Source organism: Sinocyclocheilus grahami, unplaced genomic scaffold (genome assembly GCF_001515645.1).
Source record: "Sinocyclocheilus grahami isolate Dianchi unplaced genomic scaffold, SAMN03320097.WGS_v1.1 scaffold371.1, whole genome shotgun sequence".
NCBI lineage: Eukaryota > Metazoa > Chordata > Actinopteri > Cypriniformes > Cyprinidae > Sinocyclocheilus > Sinocyclocheilus grahami.
In genome coordinates, this window is record NW_015505550.1 from 646,924 (window position 1) to 669,121 (window position 22,198).

At 39.1% G+C, this 22,198-nt stretch overlaps 1 protein-coding gene across 1 annotated transcript in view; it reads left to right on the top strand.

Annotated features, from left to right (window-relative positions):
* Positions 1-22,198, top strand: part of mpp7a (MAGUK p55 scaffold protein 7a) — a 67,811-nt gene that overhangs the window by 39,623 nt on the left and 5,990 nt on the right. The window contains exons 11-14 of the mRNA XM_016230470.1: positions 10,647-10,817; positions 15,045-15,125; positions 18,541-18,634; positions 21,341-21,449. Coding sequence (XP_016085956.1) covers positions 10,647-10,817; positions 15,045-15,125; positions 18,541-18,634; positions 21,341-21,449 — 455 coding nt within the window. The remainder of the gene's footprint in view (positions 1-10,646; positions 10,818-15,044; positions 15,126-18,540; positions 18,635-21,340; positions 21,450-22,198) is intronic.

Sequence of the window (22,198 nt, forward strand, 5' to 3'; positions counted from 1 at the left end):
GAAGGTCAGCTGGTCATCAAAGATTACACCAAGATTTCTGACTGAAGTTGATGGGGTAATCGTAGAAGAACCTAGCTGGATGGTGAAATCATGCTGTAGAGTTGGAGTGGCAGGGAAGACAAGAAGCTCAGTCTTTGCCAGGTTGAGCTGTAGGTGATGTTCTTTCATCCATGCTGAGATGTCCGCCAGGCAGCCTGAGATCCGTGCAGCTACTGTTGGATCATCTGGTTGAAATGAGAGATAGAGCTGTGTGTCATCAGCATAGCAATGGTAGGAGAAGCCATGTGCCTATATGATGGGACCCAGTGATGTAATGTATATGGAGAAGAGGGGGGGTCCAGGAACTGATCCCTGAGGAACCCCAGTGACCAGTTGATGTGCTTTGGATACCGCCCCTCCCCAGGCCACACTGAAAGACCTACCAGTGAGATAGGATTCAAACCAGCAAAGTGGGATCCCTGTGATGCCCAGTGAAGAGAGGGCAGACAGGAGGATCTGATGATTGACAGCGTCAAAAGCAGCAGACAGATCAAGCAGAATAAGAACTGATGATTTGGAATCAGCTTTTGCAATCCGCAAGGCTTCCGTCACTGACAGTAGCACAGTCTCAGTTGAATGACCACTCCTGAAACCTGACTGGTTAGCGTCCAGTTTGTTTGTTCTGTGAAAGAAACAATGATACCTGGTTGAAAACAACTCGTTCGAGGGTTTTCGCTATGAATGGAAGGAGAGAGACAGGTCTGTGGCCATCTGTAAGTGAGTTGTTTAATGTAGGTTTTTTGAGCAGTGGGTTACCCGAGCCTGCTTGAATAAAGTGGCAAAAGTGCCTGTAAGGAGAGATGTGTTGATATGTGTGAGTGCTGGTAAGAGTGTAGGAGAGATTGCTTGGAGAAGGTGTGAGGGGATTGGGTCAAGAGGGCATGTTGTATGATGGCTGAAGAGGAGACGTTTTGATACTTCTGCCTCAGTGAAGGGACAGAAGGAGAAGATGGGAGTTTTAGCAGTGGGTGTGGTTGGTTTGAATTCCTGTGTGTGTGTGTGTGTGTGTGTGTGTGTGTGTGTGCGTGTGTGTGTGAGTGTGTGTGTGTGTGTGTGGGAGTGAAATCTGTGTGTGTGTGTGTGTGTGTGTGGGACTGAGAATTGACTACTGATTGTTCTAGTTTTGTCTGTGAAGAATGTGGCGAAATCATAATTTGTTATAGAAGTAGTGGGAGGTGGTGGAGGGGGACAGAGGAAAGAATTTAATGTTTTGAAGAGATTACGTGTGTCTGGAGCGTTGTTGATCCTGTTGTGGAAATATGAAGATTTTGCAGCATGGACTTCAGCAGAGAAAGATGAAAGCAAAGACTGATACATTCTCAGGTCTGACGGATCTTTTGATTTGCGCCATTTTCTCTCTGCTGTCCTGAGTTTGGTACGATCCTCACGAAGAACATCGGATAACCAGAACCAGAACATCGGTTATGTGCTCCTCATTTTTGTTATTCATTTTAAAACGGTTGGACTGCTTTAATGTGTTTGTGGAAAGTGTTGTATTTTTTTCAAGATTCTTTGATAATACAAAGTTCAAAATAACAGCATTCGTTTGAAATAGACATTTATATTGTTAGAAAAAAATTATTTTAATCAATTTAATGCAACCTTGCTGTTTAACAGTATTAAAGTCATACTCACCCCAAACTTTTGAACAGAACTGTATATTGTATATATGTACAGTATGTTAACTGTACATGTATATTATTTAGTTTTTGTCTATTCTAATATATTTATAATGTTTTACAGCTTGTACAGTATGTTCCACTCCTGTTCTTCTGGGTTTCTTGTTTGCTACTAACTTTTTTTCCTCTGTCAATCGCCCAAATTGATTTCCTCCTTTGTCCATTGCTTGTTTTGTTTTTTTGTCTCTCTCTTGTGTGTGTCTCTCTGGCTCTCTCTCTCTCTCTCTCTCTCTCTCTCTCTCACTAGTAGACATTAGTCTGTTTTTGTAAACCCTAAGCCGCTGGCCACTTATTTTAACTCTTTTGATTTCACAGGCGATCCTGTGGGTAGAAAGTTTATAAATAAAGCCTCACAGTCCTGTCTGCCAAGCTTAATCAAGCACCGTCATTCAATAGGGATAACCTTTTCAACGCTGTGCCTCTCGCTGCTTTTTTTTCTGTGCCCTCCTGTTTTCTTCCACGATTTCATTACCAGCCTTGTGACCTCAGCCTCTCCTCTTCCTCCCAATGGCCAAAGCATCACAAGGGCTGATCCCTGGACAGCTCCTTCCAGCTTCCGTGCCCTGCCATGCATTACATATTCCATGTAACAGGAGAATTTTTGAGGGGAAATCATTGACCTCTTTAAAGCCTATGGTCTAATTCGCTGTTATGATTTGAACCTGGTGCTGTAGTAATGTAAGACTGAATAACACAGATGCATTGCTAGTTCTGCTCCCCCCCCTGTCACTAGGATGAAGGAGTGTCAGGTGTGCAAGGAGTATTAGTCTTAATCCCAAGTGTACCATCCATTCATGTACATCAGCAGTACAGTTTTCAGTTGAACTAGTGCATTTGTGTCTGTGCGTCTTTGTGTGTGATATGGCAGAAAAGTCATGTTTTGCTTTAAAGATGGGGGGTAGACAGAACAAACATTTAACAACTATAATAGCTGGGTTTCCATCCATGTACTCTACACTACCATTCAAAAGATTGGGGTCAGTAATTTTTTTTCAGCATGGGCTTTTATATTGTCACAAAAGTTTTCTATTTCAAATAAATGTAGTTGTTTTGAATTCTCTCAAATCCTGAAAAAAATCATCACTTGTTTCACAGAAAAATTAAGCAGGACTGGTTGGAATCATTAGTCTGAAGCTAAAAAAAAAATCAGAGTCTGTGACTATCATACGCTGAGCGATGTTCTGTGAAATCTGTCAATTAATCTGCAAACTGGCTTTTGGCAACAAGTGTCAGCTTGTCCAGACTGTAAACTGGGGCAAAAGTCGTGTAGTGTATTCCAGTCTTAAGCAGACGATTGGAAACAAATTTACCAAATAAATTACTAGATACACAAAAAGTCATGTAATTGTTACAGGTCATGTGACCAAATAATTTGCTCAAACAATTGGCTGCTATTACCTAATCATACATGAGCATTTTGTCTGCATGCTTTAAACTGCAAGTCAGTCATTACATCCAGTTAAGCCTTGCTTTATTTGCGTATAGTTTTGACTATATTCCCCTTTTTTTGCATAAAATATGTGATGTGATATGATGTGAAGACAGGTTTGCAGTGATCGGCTAATCCTAATGACCTCTCTGCAGACTGAAGGCGACCACAATTTAGGAGAAGTAGAAACAGGGAAGAAAGTTGACAGGAGTCAGAAGAAAGAACAAAAAAAAAGAAAACATTTGGGGGGAGAAGCTAAAGCTGGGAAAGCCATTAGCCCCCGGAATCCAATTAAGGCAGGAGTTATGGAAAAATGGAGGCGTGTTCTAGACTGAAATAAAAAAACGCTACTTTTCCAAAATGAGTTTATCTCATCTGTCCACAGGTTCACTCCTGGAGGAGGAGCACCGGGGCCAGAAGCCTCGAGGCCTGTAGCTGTGCACAGCTTTCGATTACCACACTTTTCCCCACACTGACCCCAGCTCAGGTGGATACACTTTAGTATAATCAGCTGAAGTCACTGGGATTTTAATTTGGAGGGGTCGTTTGGCAGTGTCTCTAATTTTGTGTGTATGGTAGAAAAGATTTGAATTGGCCATGGACATAGAGAGCAAATGGGCATCTGTTCGTCTAATTTGTAGCCAGTAGTGGATGATTATAGTCTCAGTGTTTGGCTATCCATCTGTGGGGGTCAGGAATGGCCAGTCTTTGCAGCGGTTCAGTGTATAGGTTTTGTGTGTCTGTTGGTGATGTTTGTGTGTGGGTGTTTCGTATCTCTGATGGAAGGAACAGGTGATTGATGAGACTAACAGCAGGACTGTGTCCTCCAGCTAGCCTATTGGATTTGTAGTTCTGATACTTACTAAACCTGCTAGTGATGACTGCACCGGCTTGACCTGGCAGCCCACTCTGTTTGTCTGAGTTTGACTGTGTATATGTATCTCCACTGATGCATCAAGCAGTGTTCCCATGCTTTTGTAGTTCATATATCAAGCCACCCTCCTTATAAGAACAAACTATACCAGATGAGTTTTTTTTTCCAATTTTCACAAATTGAGATTTCTTAAGAGATCTCTCTCTCTTAAGAAATCTAAACTTAAGAATTGTAAACATGCACCTCTCAAAAAAGTATTATTTTCATGCGTGTATAATAAAAATAATAAAACGCATTATATTTCATAAGTATATACATTAAATATTTATAAATATGTTTGTGATTGTATATATTTACTTTATACTTTTAGCTATTTTTATTTATTTATATTCATGTAATGCACTGTTACACTAATAAAAATAATAACTAACAATAATAATGTGTGTATGGACGTTTTGAAGTCACAATTCTAGATGGATGGATGCTTTGAAGTCACGGTTCAGTATGTTTTCAGTACAGTGGGGGAAAACTAAACATAAAATTGCTTTTGTTTTTGTTTTTCATTAAACAGTGGTTTACTGAACAAATTGTGGCTGTCTTTAAATAAATTCATTTATAATTACATTTTCTTAAGCACAAAAAAAATGCATTTATCCAAAGCAACTTGCATTGCAGTTAAGATATACATTTTATCAGTTCTTAATTAACTACATACAAATATATACAGTGGGGCAAAAAAGTATTTAGTCAGCCACCAATTGTGCAAGTTCTCCCACTTAAAAAGATGAGAGAGGCCTGTAATTTTCATCATAGGTATACCTCAACTATGAGAGACAAAATGAGGAAAAAAAATCCAGAAAATCACATTGTAGGATTTTTAAAGAATTAATTGGTAAATTCCTCGGTAAAATAAGTATTTGGTCACCTACAAACAAGCAAGATTTCTGGTTCTCACAGACCTGTAACTTCTTCTTTAAGAGGCTCCTCTGTCCTCCACTCGTTACCTGTATTAATGGCATCTGTTTGAACTCGTTATCAGTATAAAAGACACCTGTCCACAACCTCAAACAGTCACACTCCAAACTCCACCATGGCCAAGACCAAAGAGCTGTCAAAGGACACCAGAAACAAAATTGTAGACCTGCACCAGGCTGGGAAGACTGAATCTGCAATAGATAAGCAGCTTGGTGTGAAGAAATCAACTGGCTACCATCAGTAACACACTGCGCCGCCAGGGACTCAAATCCTGCAGTGCCAGACGTGTCCCCCTGCTTAAGCCAGTACATGTCCAGGCCCATCTGAAGTTTGCTAGAGAGCATCTGGATGATCCAGAAGAGGATTGGGAGAATGACATATGGTCAGATGAAACCAAAATAGAACTTTTTGGAAAAAACTCAACTTGTCGTGTTTGGAGGAGAAAGAATGCTGAGTTGCATCCAAAGAACACCATACCTACTGTGAAGCATGGGGGTGGAAACATCATGCTTTGGGGCTGTTTTTCTGCAAAGGGACCAGGACGACTCATCCGTGTAAACGAAAGAATGAATGGGGCCATGTATCGTGAGATTTTGAGTGAAAACCTCCTTCCATCAGCAAGGGCATTGAAGATGAAACGTGGCTGGGTCTTTCAGCATGACAATGATCCCAAACACACCGCCCGGGCAACGAAGGAGTGGCTTCGTAAGAAGCATTTCAAGGTCCTGGAGTGGCCTAGCCAGTCTCCAGATCTCAACCCCATAGAAAATCTTTGGAGGGAGTTGAAAATCCGTGTTGCCCAGCGATAGCCCCAAAACATTACTGCTCTAGAGGAGATCTGCATGGAGGAATGGGCCAAAATACCAGCAACAGTGTGTGAAGACTTACAGAAAACATTTGACCTCTGTCATTGCCAACAAAGGGTATATAACAAAGTATTGAGATGAAATTTTGTTATTGACCAAATACTTATTTTCCACCATAATTTGCAAATAAATTCTTTAAAAATCCTACAATGTGATTTTCTGGATTTTTTTTCTCATTTTGTCTCTCATAGTTGAGGTATACCTATGATGAAAATTACAGGCCTCTCTCATATTTTTAAGTGGGAGAACTTGCACAATTGGTGACTGACTAAATACTTTTTTTCCCCACTGTATGTATATGTGTATATGTATATAGTGGCTCTAAGACATCTTAACAATCCTTTCTCTAAATTGGAGTTTTGGATAGGACAGAGAAAAAACAAATATCAACCTTCATTCAAGTCTATTCTCCTCTGGCCAGCAGGTATGAAGAGTCGGTATTCAGAGCAAGCCTGTAACACTTGGGCAGAACACGACTTTCCACTTAGGTAGCACAATGGAATCCACTCCTACAGTGTGTTTCCCCTAGACAGCCATTCTTAATGAGTTCAACATGATTCAAAGCAGTGCCCAATACATATTTCAAATAGCACTACTAAATACTTGTTTTTCTTTAATCGTTGCCTGTGATGGTAATCCATCTTCTCCCCTGGATCCAGGCAGCCAGTTCGTGCTTATCTGTGGGAATGCTGAGAGATAACTGGAGTTGGTAAACCGTTTGTCTGAGTGCACAGAAAGACACATTTCCCCCTACAAGAGATGGAATATAGTTAGTGTGCACATGAGATGAGATCAGACAATTCTGGTACGTGCGATTTGTGCCGGAAACTTCTTAATGTTTGATGCTGGGGGTCTCCCTGACACCACCCCAGGGGCCTGTACAATACCGCTAAACCTTTCCACAGATGACCGTAAAAGAGGGTGGGAGTGAGTGAAGGCCATATGTCTGTCTATCTGAATGGATCGTTCACATGCTCAACAGGCAGCTCTCCGTTAACCTTGTTTGGGGTGGAAGGCGTAGGCCGAGGCATTTCACAAGAGAGAGAACTTTATTTGAGTTAATTTCCTCGTTTCAGGAAGCCTAAAAACTACTCGCACTGAAATACAGCTAATTTTGTTCAACCGTATCCACCTTCACTCTCTCAATCAGTAAAAAGTGGCATACTTGGGAAAATGTACTACATGATTAAGTATGATTTATAAGCACAGGACAAGGATTACCCATTTCAAAATAATGGATAAAAGAATTAGTCGCAGGTTGTAAACCAAAAAATTATGGAAAAATACAAGAGCTCATTCTATGAAATCACTTTCAGTTTGACTGATCACTCTACAGAGTATTATGATTCCCCTCTTTGACCTTTTTCTGGTTCCCTTATCTTTTTGATAAATGTGAATGTGCATCATTCCGTATCCATATGGGGAGTTAATGTGTTTGAAGGTTATTACCCCTCTTCATCCTCAGCCTTTTTAAATCCCTCAGGGCTTTCACCTCACACATCTACAAAATTTCTTCCACGGCTGTAAGATATTATTGCTGTGGAAAATGGGCATTTGGGAGCCACAGCAGCTCTCAGGCGATTTTGTGTGCGGCGGCAGCGCGTGTCTTTCTGTGTTTACACTGAATTTGGGCTTTTTCATTGTTTTTCCTTCCATGTCTCAGTGGAAGAACAGGTTTGATTTGTGAACTGCTAGTTGGTGATGGTAGGTTGTGTAGCTCCTAGGTCTGATTAACTCGTCACACCACAGTGCACGCCATTAGGAGGTGCATGTTTGGGTGCACTTCTAGCCCGTACTGTCATACTGGAAGGGAAATGGAAGGAATTTTATGACTGTCCTTGTTTAGCTGGCGTTTTTTAAATATGTATCTTTGTCCCCAAACCAGAAGGTCCTTGGCTGAGCATTTTTAATATATCTGAGCTGCCTTCCGTCACCCCACATATAGATTTGTCACACAAAGCTGCGTCCTTTGGAAAAAGAGAGAAATAAGGTTCACTGACAAGAAACAGGCCCAAAATGTGGACACATTTCTGCTCAGACTGGAATGGATTAATTTCCATGTTTTTTGGGGGGTTTTTTTATTCGAATTCAATCAGTTATGGAGAGGGGTTCAAGAGGGGGGTAGATTTGCTTGCTTTTCTGTGTCTTGATTTATTTATCCTCATTGAGATGGAAGGCAATATTTCGGCTATTTAGATGGAGCCGTCTATCCTGTTTTAAGTGATTTCGAAGGGTCCAGATTACGAATCCTCTTCAGACAGAGAACTGCAATTTGCATTGACTAGCCACAGCCGAACAGCCATAATAAAAGCTTTGCACCTGCTCTGTGCTCGGGAAATTGGAGATTCTCAATGCCAGAGCCAATCGACTATCGAAACTGAAGGGTACAAAAATTTAATGGAACAAGCCACTCAGTGTTTCAGCTTACTTAAGGTCACAGGCATATCCTCTCCAAGGAAATGATTTCCTTTAAATTAATATAAACCTTTTTCCCATCATATGACGTAGATATTTGTCAGATAATCATACCTATATGCATACCTTGTTATAATAATGTTGATGTTTTTGCTCCAGTCAGGGTTGAGTTTTAGCATGATGGCAACATGTCAAGTGGCACGAGCAGCAGAGACCACAGGTTAGCCTGAGTGGAAGAATGCTCTGTCCTAAACGCTTGTAACCAAATCATCACTGTGGAACCACACAAGCACTTGACTTACGGTGTATTTCATTTGTATCCCAGCTTAGGTCCCCACCAGCACTTATTAGGTGACTGTGTGGAAAAGAACAAGCTGTAAAGAATGCAGGATCTGTCCATGGCCGCACATCTGCGCTCCACAGTCTCTCAGTGCTGTGGAAAGTATTAAATGGGACTGGATCGGGGTTTTTGTTTTTTTCATTCCCCTTCTTCTCGGTCCATAATTTTCTTACTGCCGCATCTTGCATCATGTCCCTGCATTCATTAATCACAGTTTAAAAAAAAATAAAATGCAGTTAAGGCGGGAGGGGAAAATGCCTTGTGCAGAGATATTAGGTGTCTCTGGTTTGGGGCTGTGCTAGACTAACTAGCATCTGTCATGAATATAAAACCGTGCTGCTTAAATGAGGGGTACGTTTTGAGTTTTGATACAGTCTGGGGTCATTAAAGACAGACTGGTGCTGTCCAGAGTAATCAGACAGGAAGTTTTGTGGTGAGGTTCTTAACCTTTTAGGGCATGAAAAAACCACCCGTAGCTATGACCGTGTCCTGAAATAGCCCACCTCCTGCTGTGTCCCCATGAAATACGTAGCCTCAGATATTTCGGTCTGGTCGTTTTGTTACCTGGACGTGGATGAAAGAACCACAAGTAGGTTCATATGATGATGGCGCACAGGAAAATCTGTTATGATCGGGCCCAGATGGAATCTGCGGATGCTTTTCGCATTTTCCATGCTGATTTTTAGGGGAAAATCTGTGGAATTGGTTTAGATATGGTAAAATGTGGTATATGGAACTAATAGACCTAAACAAAAAGAACAAGCTGTAAAGAATGCAGGATCTGTCCATGGCCGCACATCTGCGCTCCACAGTCTCTCAGTGCTGTGGAAAGTATTAAATGGGACTGGATCGGGGTTTTTGTTTTTTTCATTCCCCTTCTTCTCGGTCCATACTTTTCTTACTGCCGCATCTTGCATCATGTCCCTGCATTCATTAATCACAGTTTTAAAAAAAATAAAATGCAGTTAAGGCGGGAGGGGAAAATGCCTTGTGCAGAGATATTAGGTGTCTCTGGTTTGGGGCTGTGCTAGACTAACTAGCATCTGTCATGAATATAAAACCGTGCTGCTTAAATGAGGGGTACGTTTTGAGTTTTGATACAGTCTGGGGTCATTAAAGACAGACTGGTGCTGTCCAGAGTAATCAGACAGGAAGTTTTGTGGTGAGGTTCTTAACCTTTTAGGGCATGAAAAAACCACCCGTAGCTATGACCGTGTCCTGAAATAGCCCACCTCCTGCTGTGTCCCCATGAAATACGTAGCCTCAGATATTTCGGTCTGGTCGTTTTGTTACCTGGACGTGGATGAAAGAACCACAAGTAGGTTCATATGATGATGGCGCACAGGAAAATCTGTTATGATCGGGCCCAGATGGAATCTGCGGATGCTTTTCGCATTTTCCATGCTGATTTTTAGGGGAAAATCTGTGGAATTGGTTTAGATATGGTAAAATGTGGTATATGGAACTAATAGACCTAAACACTTCACAGTGGATGAAAGAGTAACCAATACACCAAAATATTTGATGAATGAACACAGGAATGGAATGGAGGATATGTAGAACATAGTCAAAAATAATAATAAAAAAAATATTTTTAGAAGAAAAATAAATCTAGTACAAAAAAATGTATATAGGACCTTTAAAAGTGGCTCAAGATGCTAAGGAATATCCATGTACAATATAGTTCATAAGTTTGGACCACAGTTTCCAAAAAATAAATAAATAAATAATTAGGTATCGACTGTTTTCAACATTGAAGTAATAAAATTGTTTTAATTCTCACCAAATCAGCTTCTTTCTTATATCAGGCCTACTTCCAAAAAGCATATTTATCACTGACCACAACCTCAAACCTATACAGATGCAGTAGGCAGGGTGAATGGCTCAGTAAAGAATGAGTTAAGTGTAGGAGAGTGTTAAGAATCCAGTAAGACTTATGTTTACATTAAATCCTCATTTTCAAATGCACACGAATGTAAGACAAGCTTGTTGTTTTTTTGTCTTTATTTGTTTCTCTCTTCTTTTCCAGCGGGTCTACGGAGGAGTTTTCGTCTCAGCAGAAGAGATAAGAAGACAAATAAATCGATGTATGAATGTAAGAGAAGTGAGCAATATGACACAGCTGATGTGCCCACTTATGAAGAGGTGATGGCCTACCGCAGAAAACACGGAGACAGGCACAGACTTGTCTTGTTAGTTGGTAAGTGTAACAACTTGAATAAGAAATATTCATTCATATATATATATATATATATATATATATATATATATATATATATCATATATATGGTATATGAAAAGGTGCTTTTTGTTGTCCAAATGATGACCATCTTCATTTAAAACGTTTTAGAAATGTAAAAATACAAAGAAGGAATTTCAAAAGTTCAAAACACGCTATTTTGAGGCTACACAAACAGTGCTTTACCCACAACAGCACTCGACTGTAACCTATAAATCCTGTTCTGCTGTGGGACTCAACCTGACCCTCTGAAGACCCCAAGAGCTGACGGGACCAGTTTAGGATTTATTCATTGTTCTGACACTTCATTTGCAGCGCTTGGAACATTTTATTCCTTCTTAATATTATTCACCAAAGAATTGTTAACACTTATTTTCAAGGGAAACCGCTGTGGGGCGTCAGCTTTTGCAAAGTGAAAAAAACCCTTGAAATTATATTATATATATCATATATATGGTATATGAAAAGGTGCTTTTTGTTGTCCAAATGATGACCATCTTCATTTAAAAGTTTTTAGAAATGTAAAAATACAAAGAAGGAATTTCAAAAGTTCAAAACACGCTATTTTGAGGCTACACAAACAGTGCTTTACCCACAACAGCACTCGACTGTAACCTATAAATCCTGTTCTGCTGTGGGACTCAACCTGACCCTCTGAAGACCCCAAGAGCTGACGGGACCAGTTTAGGATTTATTCATTGTTCTGACACTTCATTTGCAGCGCTTGGAACATTTTATTCCTTCTTAATATTATTCACCAAAGAATTGTTAACACTTATTTTCAAGGGAAACCGCTGTGGGGCGTCAGCTTTTGCAAAGTGAAAAAAACCCTTGAAATTATATTAGATTTTCGAATGTCAGATTTGGTGTATGTTTGCCAGAAATTCTTGACAAAGAATATAGAGGCCAGAACAATGAATTAAGTGTTTCATAAAAGTGTAAATAAAAAGTATTTTAGATTTGTATGACAGATAGCTTGAGGGTTTCAGTCTTTCTTTTGTTTAACTTTTTTGTAATCTTGAAATGCTGCATCAACCTATTCTCATCGACCTCCTCCACTTTAAATTAAGTTCATAATTTATTTTTCCCAATGTAAAGGGTTGTTGTTGTGAACTTTTCCTCATATACTGACAAGTAATGTTGACCAGGTGTATAAAATATTTCACGTACAAATCTCTGAGAGGTAGCACAGGGTCATGGTTCACCGCAGTAGACCAGGCCGTGTGTTTGTGAATGCAACACGGCATATGGATTCCATCACAGTTTTGTTGGTGCATGTAATTAATGGGGTGTGTGTTCACATGCCTGTGTAAGTGAATGCATAAGGTGGTCTGTTTAATTAATCAAGCTTATTCTACTGTCAGGATGGCCCTCTGGTAATTTGCAACTCATACAGTCAAACTAACCCAAATATTTTCATATTTTCACCTTGTCTCAAGGTGGAGGGCAGCATCATGGATGTATCAGTCGTGACAAAACCAAGGATGCAGAAAAAGGGTCTGCTGTGTTTTCTCTCTGAACTGTTATTCTGTCCCTTGAGGTCATGCTTTAACTTTTCCTGGCCTGCACTTTTTATAATTTTTTTCCTGTCTGTCTTTATTTCATACTCTTTGTCGGTTGTTTTATTGCGTTTAATAATGCAGCCATCAATGATGCCATTTGAATCTTTTTCCCCTGACTGGAGCAAAAACATCAACATTATTATAACAAGGTATGCATATAGGTATGATTATCTGACAAATATCTACGTCATATGATGGGAAAAAGGTTTATATTAATTTAAAGGAAATCATTGAGAAGTCTTTAGTATTATTCCCCTTTGCTTTCTCTCACACGACTGACCCACGGTTTGCGGTTCGGTTTCAAACGACTTTCCAGGCGAATCAAGATCTTATCTGTTTGGATACATATTAATCGAGCAGCCAAAGTCAGCACGTTTAACATATGTGCAGCTTCGCAAGCCCACCGTAGTGTTTTAACTGAAACCTGATTATTTAACATAGCAAATGATCTGTTTTTTGTACATGTTTGAGTTAAGATTGAAGAGATTTCAGTTGATAAAGTGGTAGTTCGGAACCAGACAGAATAACGGTGGAACAGAAGTATGACCATTGAGGAAAATTATGATCTAAAGGAGCTGTCAGTTCAAACGATGGATCAGATTCTTTATTTCCTTTTATATCAGAATTTTCATTCTCTTTCCAAACATCTCTGTCTGGGCTTTTATAATTGAACATTACAATTTGGGCTGCAATGTGTTGTTTCTTCCTAGAACTATCAAGTATAATTTTTACACATTTGAGCAGTTGGCAGGGTCCTGTAAAAGTAGCATAGTGCCCAGTCTCTCCAAAGGCTTAAAATCTCGTCAAAATATATTTAAATTGTGAACTTATTACACATATAAATGATAAGAAAGTTTATTTATCGGACACACTTGGTGGAATATGTTGATGCTGATAATACTGTATGAGGACAGTGTTTTAAGTGGTGTTGAGAGAAGGTTGGACTGCGGCCCCCCCACGTTCATTCAGCCTAGCAGCTACTCCGGGTTAACTGCATCTGCTCCGCGCTTGGCCTGGAAGTTATTAAGCCTTTCGTATTCTCCCCTAATGAGTGCCTTAATGACTACTGACACTTTTACGGCTGCTGCAACCTGCCCCTGTGAGCGCGCACATACACTTGGATTGAAAAACGATTACTCAAATGTGTTATTTTATTGGGGCTGTTGAAGAGTAAAGGGCTAGTTTTTGTTTGGGTCAATAAAGCATGACAATGAACAGAATAATCAGGAAAAAAGTTGGTTAACTTCTCTGACGCATCCCATTTTGAAAGCTGTTTAGACTGTAGGGGTCTGCCTGGCTGTTCAGTGCTTCAACTCGGACTTCAAGTTTATGCTGTTTGTGGCTTTTTGGACACAAGCGGCTATACATAAGAGAGAGGGCGAGCCGCTGCAGAGATGAGTGATTGAGGGCTTTAAACTCATTTAGTGCACAAGATGAGTGAATAGAATGGCCAAGGGACTACGGACCATCCGTCTTCGATTTGACAAGGTTTTTATGTGGGCCTGGAAGCAGGCGGACAGGGCCTAGTGGGGTCTGGAGATTAACATCCCCTGAAAATAAAGCCTGTTTGAGTTTGTGGGTCCTTTTAAGGGGAAGAGGAGCGTTTGCATATGAAATATGGCTGGTTGGAAACATGTATTGCGGTCTACTTTTTTCCTTTTCCACCTATATGCATACACACATAAACATGGAGTTACATATGGCTCTCAAACAGGAGCTCCACATTACTCAGTGACCCTAAAACACATGAAATAATCTCCTGTTTCCTCACCGTAATAAATCAGCATCTTACTCTTCTACTCGATCTCAGTGGAATAAGGAAAACGTTTTGCACCGTCATGGGCTTCTCATGAAGTCATGTGTGTATTGGAAAGTGTATGATGCATCAAATGAAAATGTGTATTCTCCCAGTGAGTAGAAAAAAAACTCTGTTTTGTGTTCTATAACACATAGATTTTGATTTGTGCATGTCTCATAGCAATCATTAGCGGCTAATAGAATAACCATGCTTGACTCTCCACATTATACAGTGTAAATCTTGGCCTGACTAAATTAAATTTGTGATCCAAGTTCTTTTTGTATACACTACCTATCAAAGGTTTGGGGTCAGCAAGATCAGCTTATGCTCACCAAGGCAGCATCTATTTGATCAAAAATACAGGGAAATGTTTTTTTTTATTGTGAAAATTGCAATTTAAAATGACTGTTTTCTGTGTCAAATGATCCTTGAGAAATCAGTCTAATAGGCTGATTCGGTGCTCAAGAAAATGTATTTTTATTATCAATATTGAAAACACTTGTATTGCTTAATATTTTTGTGGAAACTGATCAATTTTTTCAGGATTCTTTAATGAATATGAATTTCAAAAGAACAGCATTTATTTGACATAGAAATCCTTTGTAACCATGTTAAAGTCTTTAAAAGTATTAATGTCTTACCCAAACTTTTGGACAGTAGTGTATTTTTAATAAAACATATATATATATATATATATATTTTTTTTTTTTTTTTTTTTTGACAAAAATAGAAACAATACAATAAAAAAAAAAGAGCAGCATGCTAAAATAAAATCTAAGCAAGATATTAATGGACTTTGTTTCTGTCTCTCTCTGTTTGCTTATTTAGGTCCTTCTGGTGTTGGTTTGAATGAGCTAAAAAGGAAATTGTTGATATCCGATCCACAACATTTTAGTATCACCATCCCACGTAAGTCCTACCGTGTGCATGTGCGTGACAAAGTATGAGACTGATTTTGTTTTTTTTTTGGGTCACAGTACAAAAAAGTAGATTAACTTTGTGACAATGACTCTCTCACCTCATCAGACTTTCACAGCTCTACTTGATACATTCCTCTGTCCCCAGCAGCAGCACCCATGACATAGCCTTCACTCCCTCCAGCATCCAGAAACACATGATCCAGGGAAATACACCAGAGCAGTTATTTTTGGGACACATAAATATGCCTGCAATTTATGTATTTAAGCAGGCTGATGCTGTGGAGAAAATTCATATTTTGAGGCAGGAAAGTGAGAGACAGAGCTTGAAATTTTGAAGGAGTTGGAGACAGTGGCCAGAAATCCCATGACTGTTGATATAACAGTGGGATGTTTGTTACATTCGAGTTTGGCTTTAATAGATGTGTCTGATTCAAGCTCTGACACTTTAAAATACCACTGGTATTAAAATCCCATCCAAAGAGTTTTGCCTTAATGCTGCCTAATTGCTCACAAATGTGACCCCTGCATTAGTCTGTATTATGTAGCCCGGCTTCCCTCAGACCTTACGGAGAATCTAGATTAAAGAAATGGATTCTTGGAAAGTGACTGTTTTGAAAATGCTTTTTGGTCATCGTTCCCCTTTTATTTCAATCCTGCCAGCTCTAACTCTCCTTTTTAATATGGAGTGATTAAACATTAAATCTTTTTTGTTTAAATTCTCTAAAGAAGACCAACGTGAACAATTGCTTCACATTTCCAACAATTGGATCTTTTAAAATGCAAACCATTTGTGGCAGCAACACTAGTGCGATTGTAGAATATAATTAGTTGGGAGCACTTGAACATTTTTTTCTCCTCTCCAGCCTTTACTGCTATTTTCCATGATCTTAGAATGAATTTCAAATTCTTTTGCCACACCGAAAACATTTCTTATGCCACAGAGCTAATGCCAGATGAAATATATTATATTTCTTTCAGCAGTGCAAGGGAATAGCCTTTTCCTTTGTTTTGTGAGCACCAGCAGTTGGAGGTATAATAACATGTTATCTTATGTCTGTGATCGGCTGTCATCATGAGAGGGGGATGCCTCTTCATCAAATATATGATGGGTTGAGGGCAACTAATAATTTACTCCCATCCCATCCAAACCATACTTTCTCCCTCGTCTCTCTCTGTCTTTATCTATAGGAATAGGTGTCCGCTTACAAACTAAATGAGGAAATTAGACAGTCGCCGGTCCATTCTTTTTACGACCAATTGTACACTACTGTTCAAAAGTTTGAGGACTAAGGTTTTTGTCTGGTTTTTTTTTTTTTTTTTTTGCTCTGATGCTTACCAAAGCTGCATTTATTTGATTAAAAAATACAGCATATAGTAATATTGGAAAAATAATATTGCAAGTGTCATGGTCATTCAAAAATTATTCTAATATGCTGATTTGGTGCTCAAGGAACATGGTTTATTATTATTACAGTTGAGAATGATTGTTCTGATTAATATTTTTGTGGCAAACCATGATACCCTTTTTTCAGGATTCTTTGAATAGAAAGTTCAAAGAACAGCATTTATTTATTTATTTTTTAATATTATAAATGTCGGTACCCTTTACCATTATTTTTTATCTATTTAATTTATTCTTGCTGAATGAAAGTATTAGTTTCTTTTAAAAAAAATTATTACAAAACTTCTGAACTATAATGTGTTTATATATTTAAAAAATAAAGGAAAATTACCCATACATGTCATACATGATAAATAGATCGAGCAATAGAGCCCATTCAATAGGGGCCTTGAAAAAGCAGAAGGAAAAAATCAGGGAAGAAAAAACCTGGAACAAGGCGAGTTGGAATGGTGATAAAGTTTAATAGTTTGTTTTGGAGCTGCTGGCGGCTTGCAGACGATTTGTCGGAGGTGTGTTCTACAGTGACCTTTGACCTCCCCGGCACTCGTTAAACACACCGCTGTGTCTCTCTGCACGGCAAACTCTGACCCTGGCTGTGCCCGGCGGAGCCGTGCTGGCTGGACTGGCACGCGCCATCTGATTTAAAGACAGGAGTTTATAACCAGCTTAAAGCAGGAACGGGGCTAATGAGGGACAGAGTAAACTCAGTGCTGGTGCTGTACAGTGTGCTCCTGGGGCTTTACAAGCAGCGTTATTCTCGCACTGCCCTTTAGAAGCCTCCTGGTGAGGTGAGGTGAGCCAGACCTTGGAGAGGTGATTTACTTAATTTTAAATAAAATTAAGTGGAAAATAAAGTGCCCATGGGAAACTCCCTTTAATCAAGGAAATGTCTGTAATGAACATTTCTTCACATGTTCTTCTTGAATCATCTTCAAACATTAAAGGGGTCATATGATGCGATTTCAAGGTTTCCTTTCTCTTTGGAGTGTTACAAGCTGATTATCAAAGTTAAGACTCTGCCACGCCCCCCTAAAACGTCTCGTTCTAACACGCCCCCACATATCTACCTCACTATGTGGAAATATTTGCATAATGCCGCCCAAATGTTCAAGCAAAGGCGTCGTTTCATTAACCACAGTTAGTGTTGAAGCAGCCATATCAGGGAGACGCTGTGTGTTTCTTTATTCCACCACTGTGCTCTAAGAAACCCTGTTGGGAGTCCACTGTTTTCTTTCAGTTAGGGACACCATATCTAATGCCACTTAGGGCTGGGTAAAAATATTGTTTTTCCGATTAATTGTAATCTTCATAATCATGTTCTTTGAATAATCCCAGTATTGATTGTTAAAATCCTATGATTGAGCTTTTACTTGAATCCCTTTTTTTTACTGGCTTTGTGAAAATGTAATGTATTTGTAAATCGCCTCCTGTACTGTACCTGTACTGTCCTCATTGTTCTTGTGAGCTGCATGTAAAAGATACTGTATAGTGTGACCAGTGTAGTTCAATTCAGTGTAGCCCAATTCCCAATACAATTGACTCTTTCGAGCCAGTTCTTTTAATTCTGTTTTACTGTTCGGTTTGCAATTGATTTAAGATATCCAGTTCTAATGTCATTATATTTATGTTAAAATTAGAGTTTTCTGAAGCTATACTAGAGCTTTATTTCTCCGGTAATGTGGATGTGCTACAGTTGTGGCTTGTGTTTTGTTAAAGCTGGAATACACTACAACTTTTGCCCAGATTTACAGTCTTGCCAAGTCAATTTTATGAGGTGATTTTAAGACATATAGTGCAGTTTTTCTGTGTAACCATTTACAAAGTCGACAAATGCATGGTCAACTGTTTCAAAATCTGTTCAGATTTGAAGTCATGCATCATATTCTATTCGATCATTAAGTGTGAAACTACACAAAACCATCTTGAGAAAAACCTCTGCTCACATGTAAGATTTCCAACATTTAAAATGGCTTTTCTCTTCACTTTGCCTTATCTTTCACAGATACCTCTCGATCAAAGAGACATCAGGAAAGTGATGGAGTGGAGTATCATTTTATCTCCAAACATCTTTTTGAGGCAGATATTCAGAACTGCAAGTAAGTTACCCTCCAACACAATCTTTCTTAGTCTCGCTTAGATTGAAACACACTAGTGTGTATTATTTGGAACGAGCATATGAACATTACTGCTGTGATTTGGATTGGGGTTATGAACGTTTACCGTGGAGATCAAATAGTCAGTATTAATCATTGAAGTTTAGTGGACCGCTTCCTTTATTCTCAGGATTGTAATTATGTCAACCGAAACCCTGACACAAACACTCCACAGTGGAAGAAATATAAATCTGAGAGACTGAGCCTCCATGGCCAGTTAGTATTCAACACATCGTCCGGAGCCCTGACTGAACTCAAGTAAATCAGCACCCCAGTCAAAACACTGCACAACAATTTTCACTGATGTCGTCTGTCTCAGATGCTATGGCAAACATTCACCAGCTCTGCCTTTCGGCTGCCCACTATTCTTTCATTTTTCCACTCCATTTCCTTCAAGCAAATTGTGTGTGCGAGTGTGTGCTACTTGTGTAGCAGCATGATGTGGGCTCAGATCCCTTCTCTGTAAGCGAGAGTGAAAGGGTGTTGACAGGTGGTCTGTTTCTGTGTGTGTGCTCAAGAGAGGGGGGGATCAGACTCCTTTTACCCGGTGGTTCGTAAGCTCCGATTTGTATGGATAGCCTGGTGATGGATGTTTTTCTGCAGCCCCTCATCAGAGGATAAAACAACACAACAGGAACGCATATAGAATGTCACCTCGCCAGCAAACCAGGCATTTTAACTGCCATGTGGTGGAAAAAACAAGCAGTGGCTTGTTCTGTGGTGGAATGAACATCAAAATGAGTAAACCACAATTATCAAGATCGAGCAGGTGGCCACAAGGGACTGCAACAGGGCTGGGAAGACAACATTTTTTTCTCCTTCTGTCAGCATTTTTTCTTCCATTTTTAAAAAATCTGTCTGGACCTATTCATTTATTTAAAAATACATTAAACGTGTAGCTCACAGATACAAAAACTTTTATCAAATTTTTTATTGTAATTTTCAGTAAAAAATCATTAATGTTTTAATTAATTAATTAATATTTTATTATAATAATTATATGAATAATTTCATTAAAAATAAGTCTTTATTACATAGTTGCATATGTGATCATTACTTAGGAAAACAATTTTCTGTAAAATGTTAAAATACTTAAACAAAACTGTTTACATTAGAAATATATTTGTATTTTTTCATAATGTCTTAAGATTTGTACACTCACATGTGTTCAAAATTCAAGGAAATTATATTTTGATTGGTTACACCATATGACATTTTTAAAGTCATTAAATTTGAACTTTTCTTGAAAATGGTATGAACGATTTTGAGAACTATATGAAACCAATGAATGAAAATGTTAGGGAAAACCATGTGGAACCAACATATGAAAATACGTTATTATATTTTAATTGATTACACCACATGACATTTTGGACTCTTTCAATTTTCTGAAAATGCTTTTGAAATCCATATGAAACCAATATGAATATATTTCTAGGAACATTGTAAACCAGACAGATATATTTGACCCATTGTTCATTATTCTGCCTTCCAGTGAGAAAACGGCCATTCTCATGTGCAAACATGACATTCTTGTTCCCAAGGAAAACCCTACTCGGGGCTAAAAACAGTGTTTAAATGAACCCAAAAAACACAGAAGCAGCCTCCACCCTGCCATCCAAAACATGCACCGCATCATGACAACAAACGCCACGACACATAAGTCCTGTTTGGGCACATCTGCCTTCAAATTAAAGTTTAGTCACTTTGGGAATTCCGGGTAACCCTACATGTCACATTAACACCAGCAAACCACCTCTTAGCACCCAACTTAGCTCACCATTCAAATTGCCTTCAATGAAAGAGTGTACAGACTTTTAAAACATATCTAACAGGAGAAGAGTGGCAGGGAGTCACGTTAGCTTCTAAAAATGATTGGCCAATCACAGGTTGCTGTTAGACAGTGTGGGCCCAAAAGTGTGAACGCATTTATTGTTTTCACTTCAAAGACTTGTTGACATTTGGATTGATACTTAGGGAAAAATAAAGAAGCCTGTACATACAGTATAAAGAACATTTCAGTAGTGGTGATTTTAGTGGTCTGTGTTGCATAACCAAATATTCATGGAATATTACGACACCGTGCTGTCGTAAGACTCTTTCGTTCTTCCGGAATACTTTCCATATCCTTCCACATTTCTTGCTAATACGAGTGTCCTATAAATAAACGCCGGTGTACTGTGACGCTGATCAGGAAAAAAAATCTAATGATCGGATTGAAAGAGAGGCAGATTAAATAGTGGAAAAGTGTTTGTTTGTCTTTGTCTTCTCGGGAAGTCCACTTACTCTTGCTTTTGGCATTCAAGCCTGCCTGTGCTGCGAGGAAACAGGTGTTACTGATTTAAACTGTAACATAGAAGATTATATAAAAGAACCTTGTGTCAGACTGTCTGGAATTGCCATGTGGGGAAGAATGCGAGTGATGGTGAACTCACCGTACATGTCTAAGCAGCCTTTTACACTGAAAGCATCAGGACAGGCTGAAAGTAAATAATGGGTTATGAGTTTCCTGTCATTATCCTGTCCATTGGCTTCTCTTTGTATTCTAGTGTGGGGTCACGTAGACTCATGGGCATTGCTTTTGCATTTAGAGCCATCAATCATTACATCAAACCTCTCCTGTTCTTTCTGTCTTTTCCTATGCCTCAGATTCATTGAACATGGAGAGTATAAGGGAAACTACTATGGGACGAGCTTCGACTCTGTACATTCAGTTCTTTCTAAGAACAAGGTGTGCCTTCTAGACGTACAGCCACATGTGAGTAACTCCATTCCTCATATACACATTCTACCTCTCCATTTTACCTCCCTCTGCGTCACTTCATTCTTCAGTCTCTGTTCCAGATTTATTTTCCCCCTTTCACAGGTGTGACATTCCACACTATTCCTCCTGGATCTTTTCTGAGATCAGTGTGGTGTGTGAGTGTTTGTAAGTTTGCACTTTTCCTTTTGGTCTTCAGGTCAGGCAGGAGATTTAATGTTATCTCTATTAATTGTCACACGTTTGAAGATTTCCTTAGGCTTCGTGTCAGTGTGAGAGAGTAGTGCAGGAAAAAATTATTTAATGGGTTGAGTTTTCGCAGAACTCTTATCAGTGTCCCCAGTGAAGCCAGCGAAAGACCTCTGTTGCCTCTGCCTCAGACATCTTACTTTGATGGTTTAAGCCTGGCTTCTCTCTAGGAGTATTGAGAGAGAGAATGAACCAATGGCATGGTTAAAACTTAAGTGGCAAAACATAACTAGTGAAGCATCAAAACGCGAGAATGATTCTTCTGATTTATAACATTGAGCTCAAACAGTAATTGAAGATGGATAGTGTATTTCTGTTATCAATGACTCGCTGTTGAGGCTTGTGCTGCCTGTCTGTGTGAAAGACTTTCATGGAGAAATCAAATCAAATGAGCGTAACGGCACGCATAAAGAAACTCACAGAACAAACATACTGAGGTGAAAATTCAAAATATTTAGTTTATTGGTGACATGATGTAGTTAACATACCATTACAAG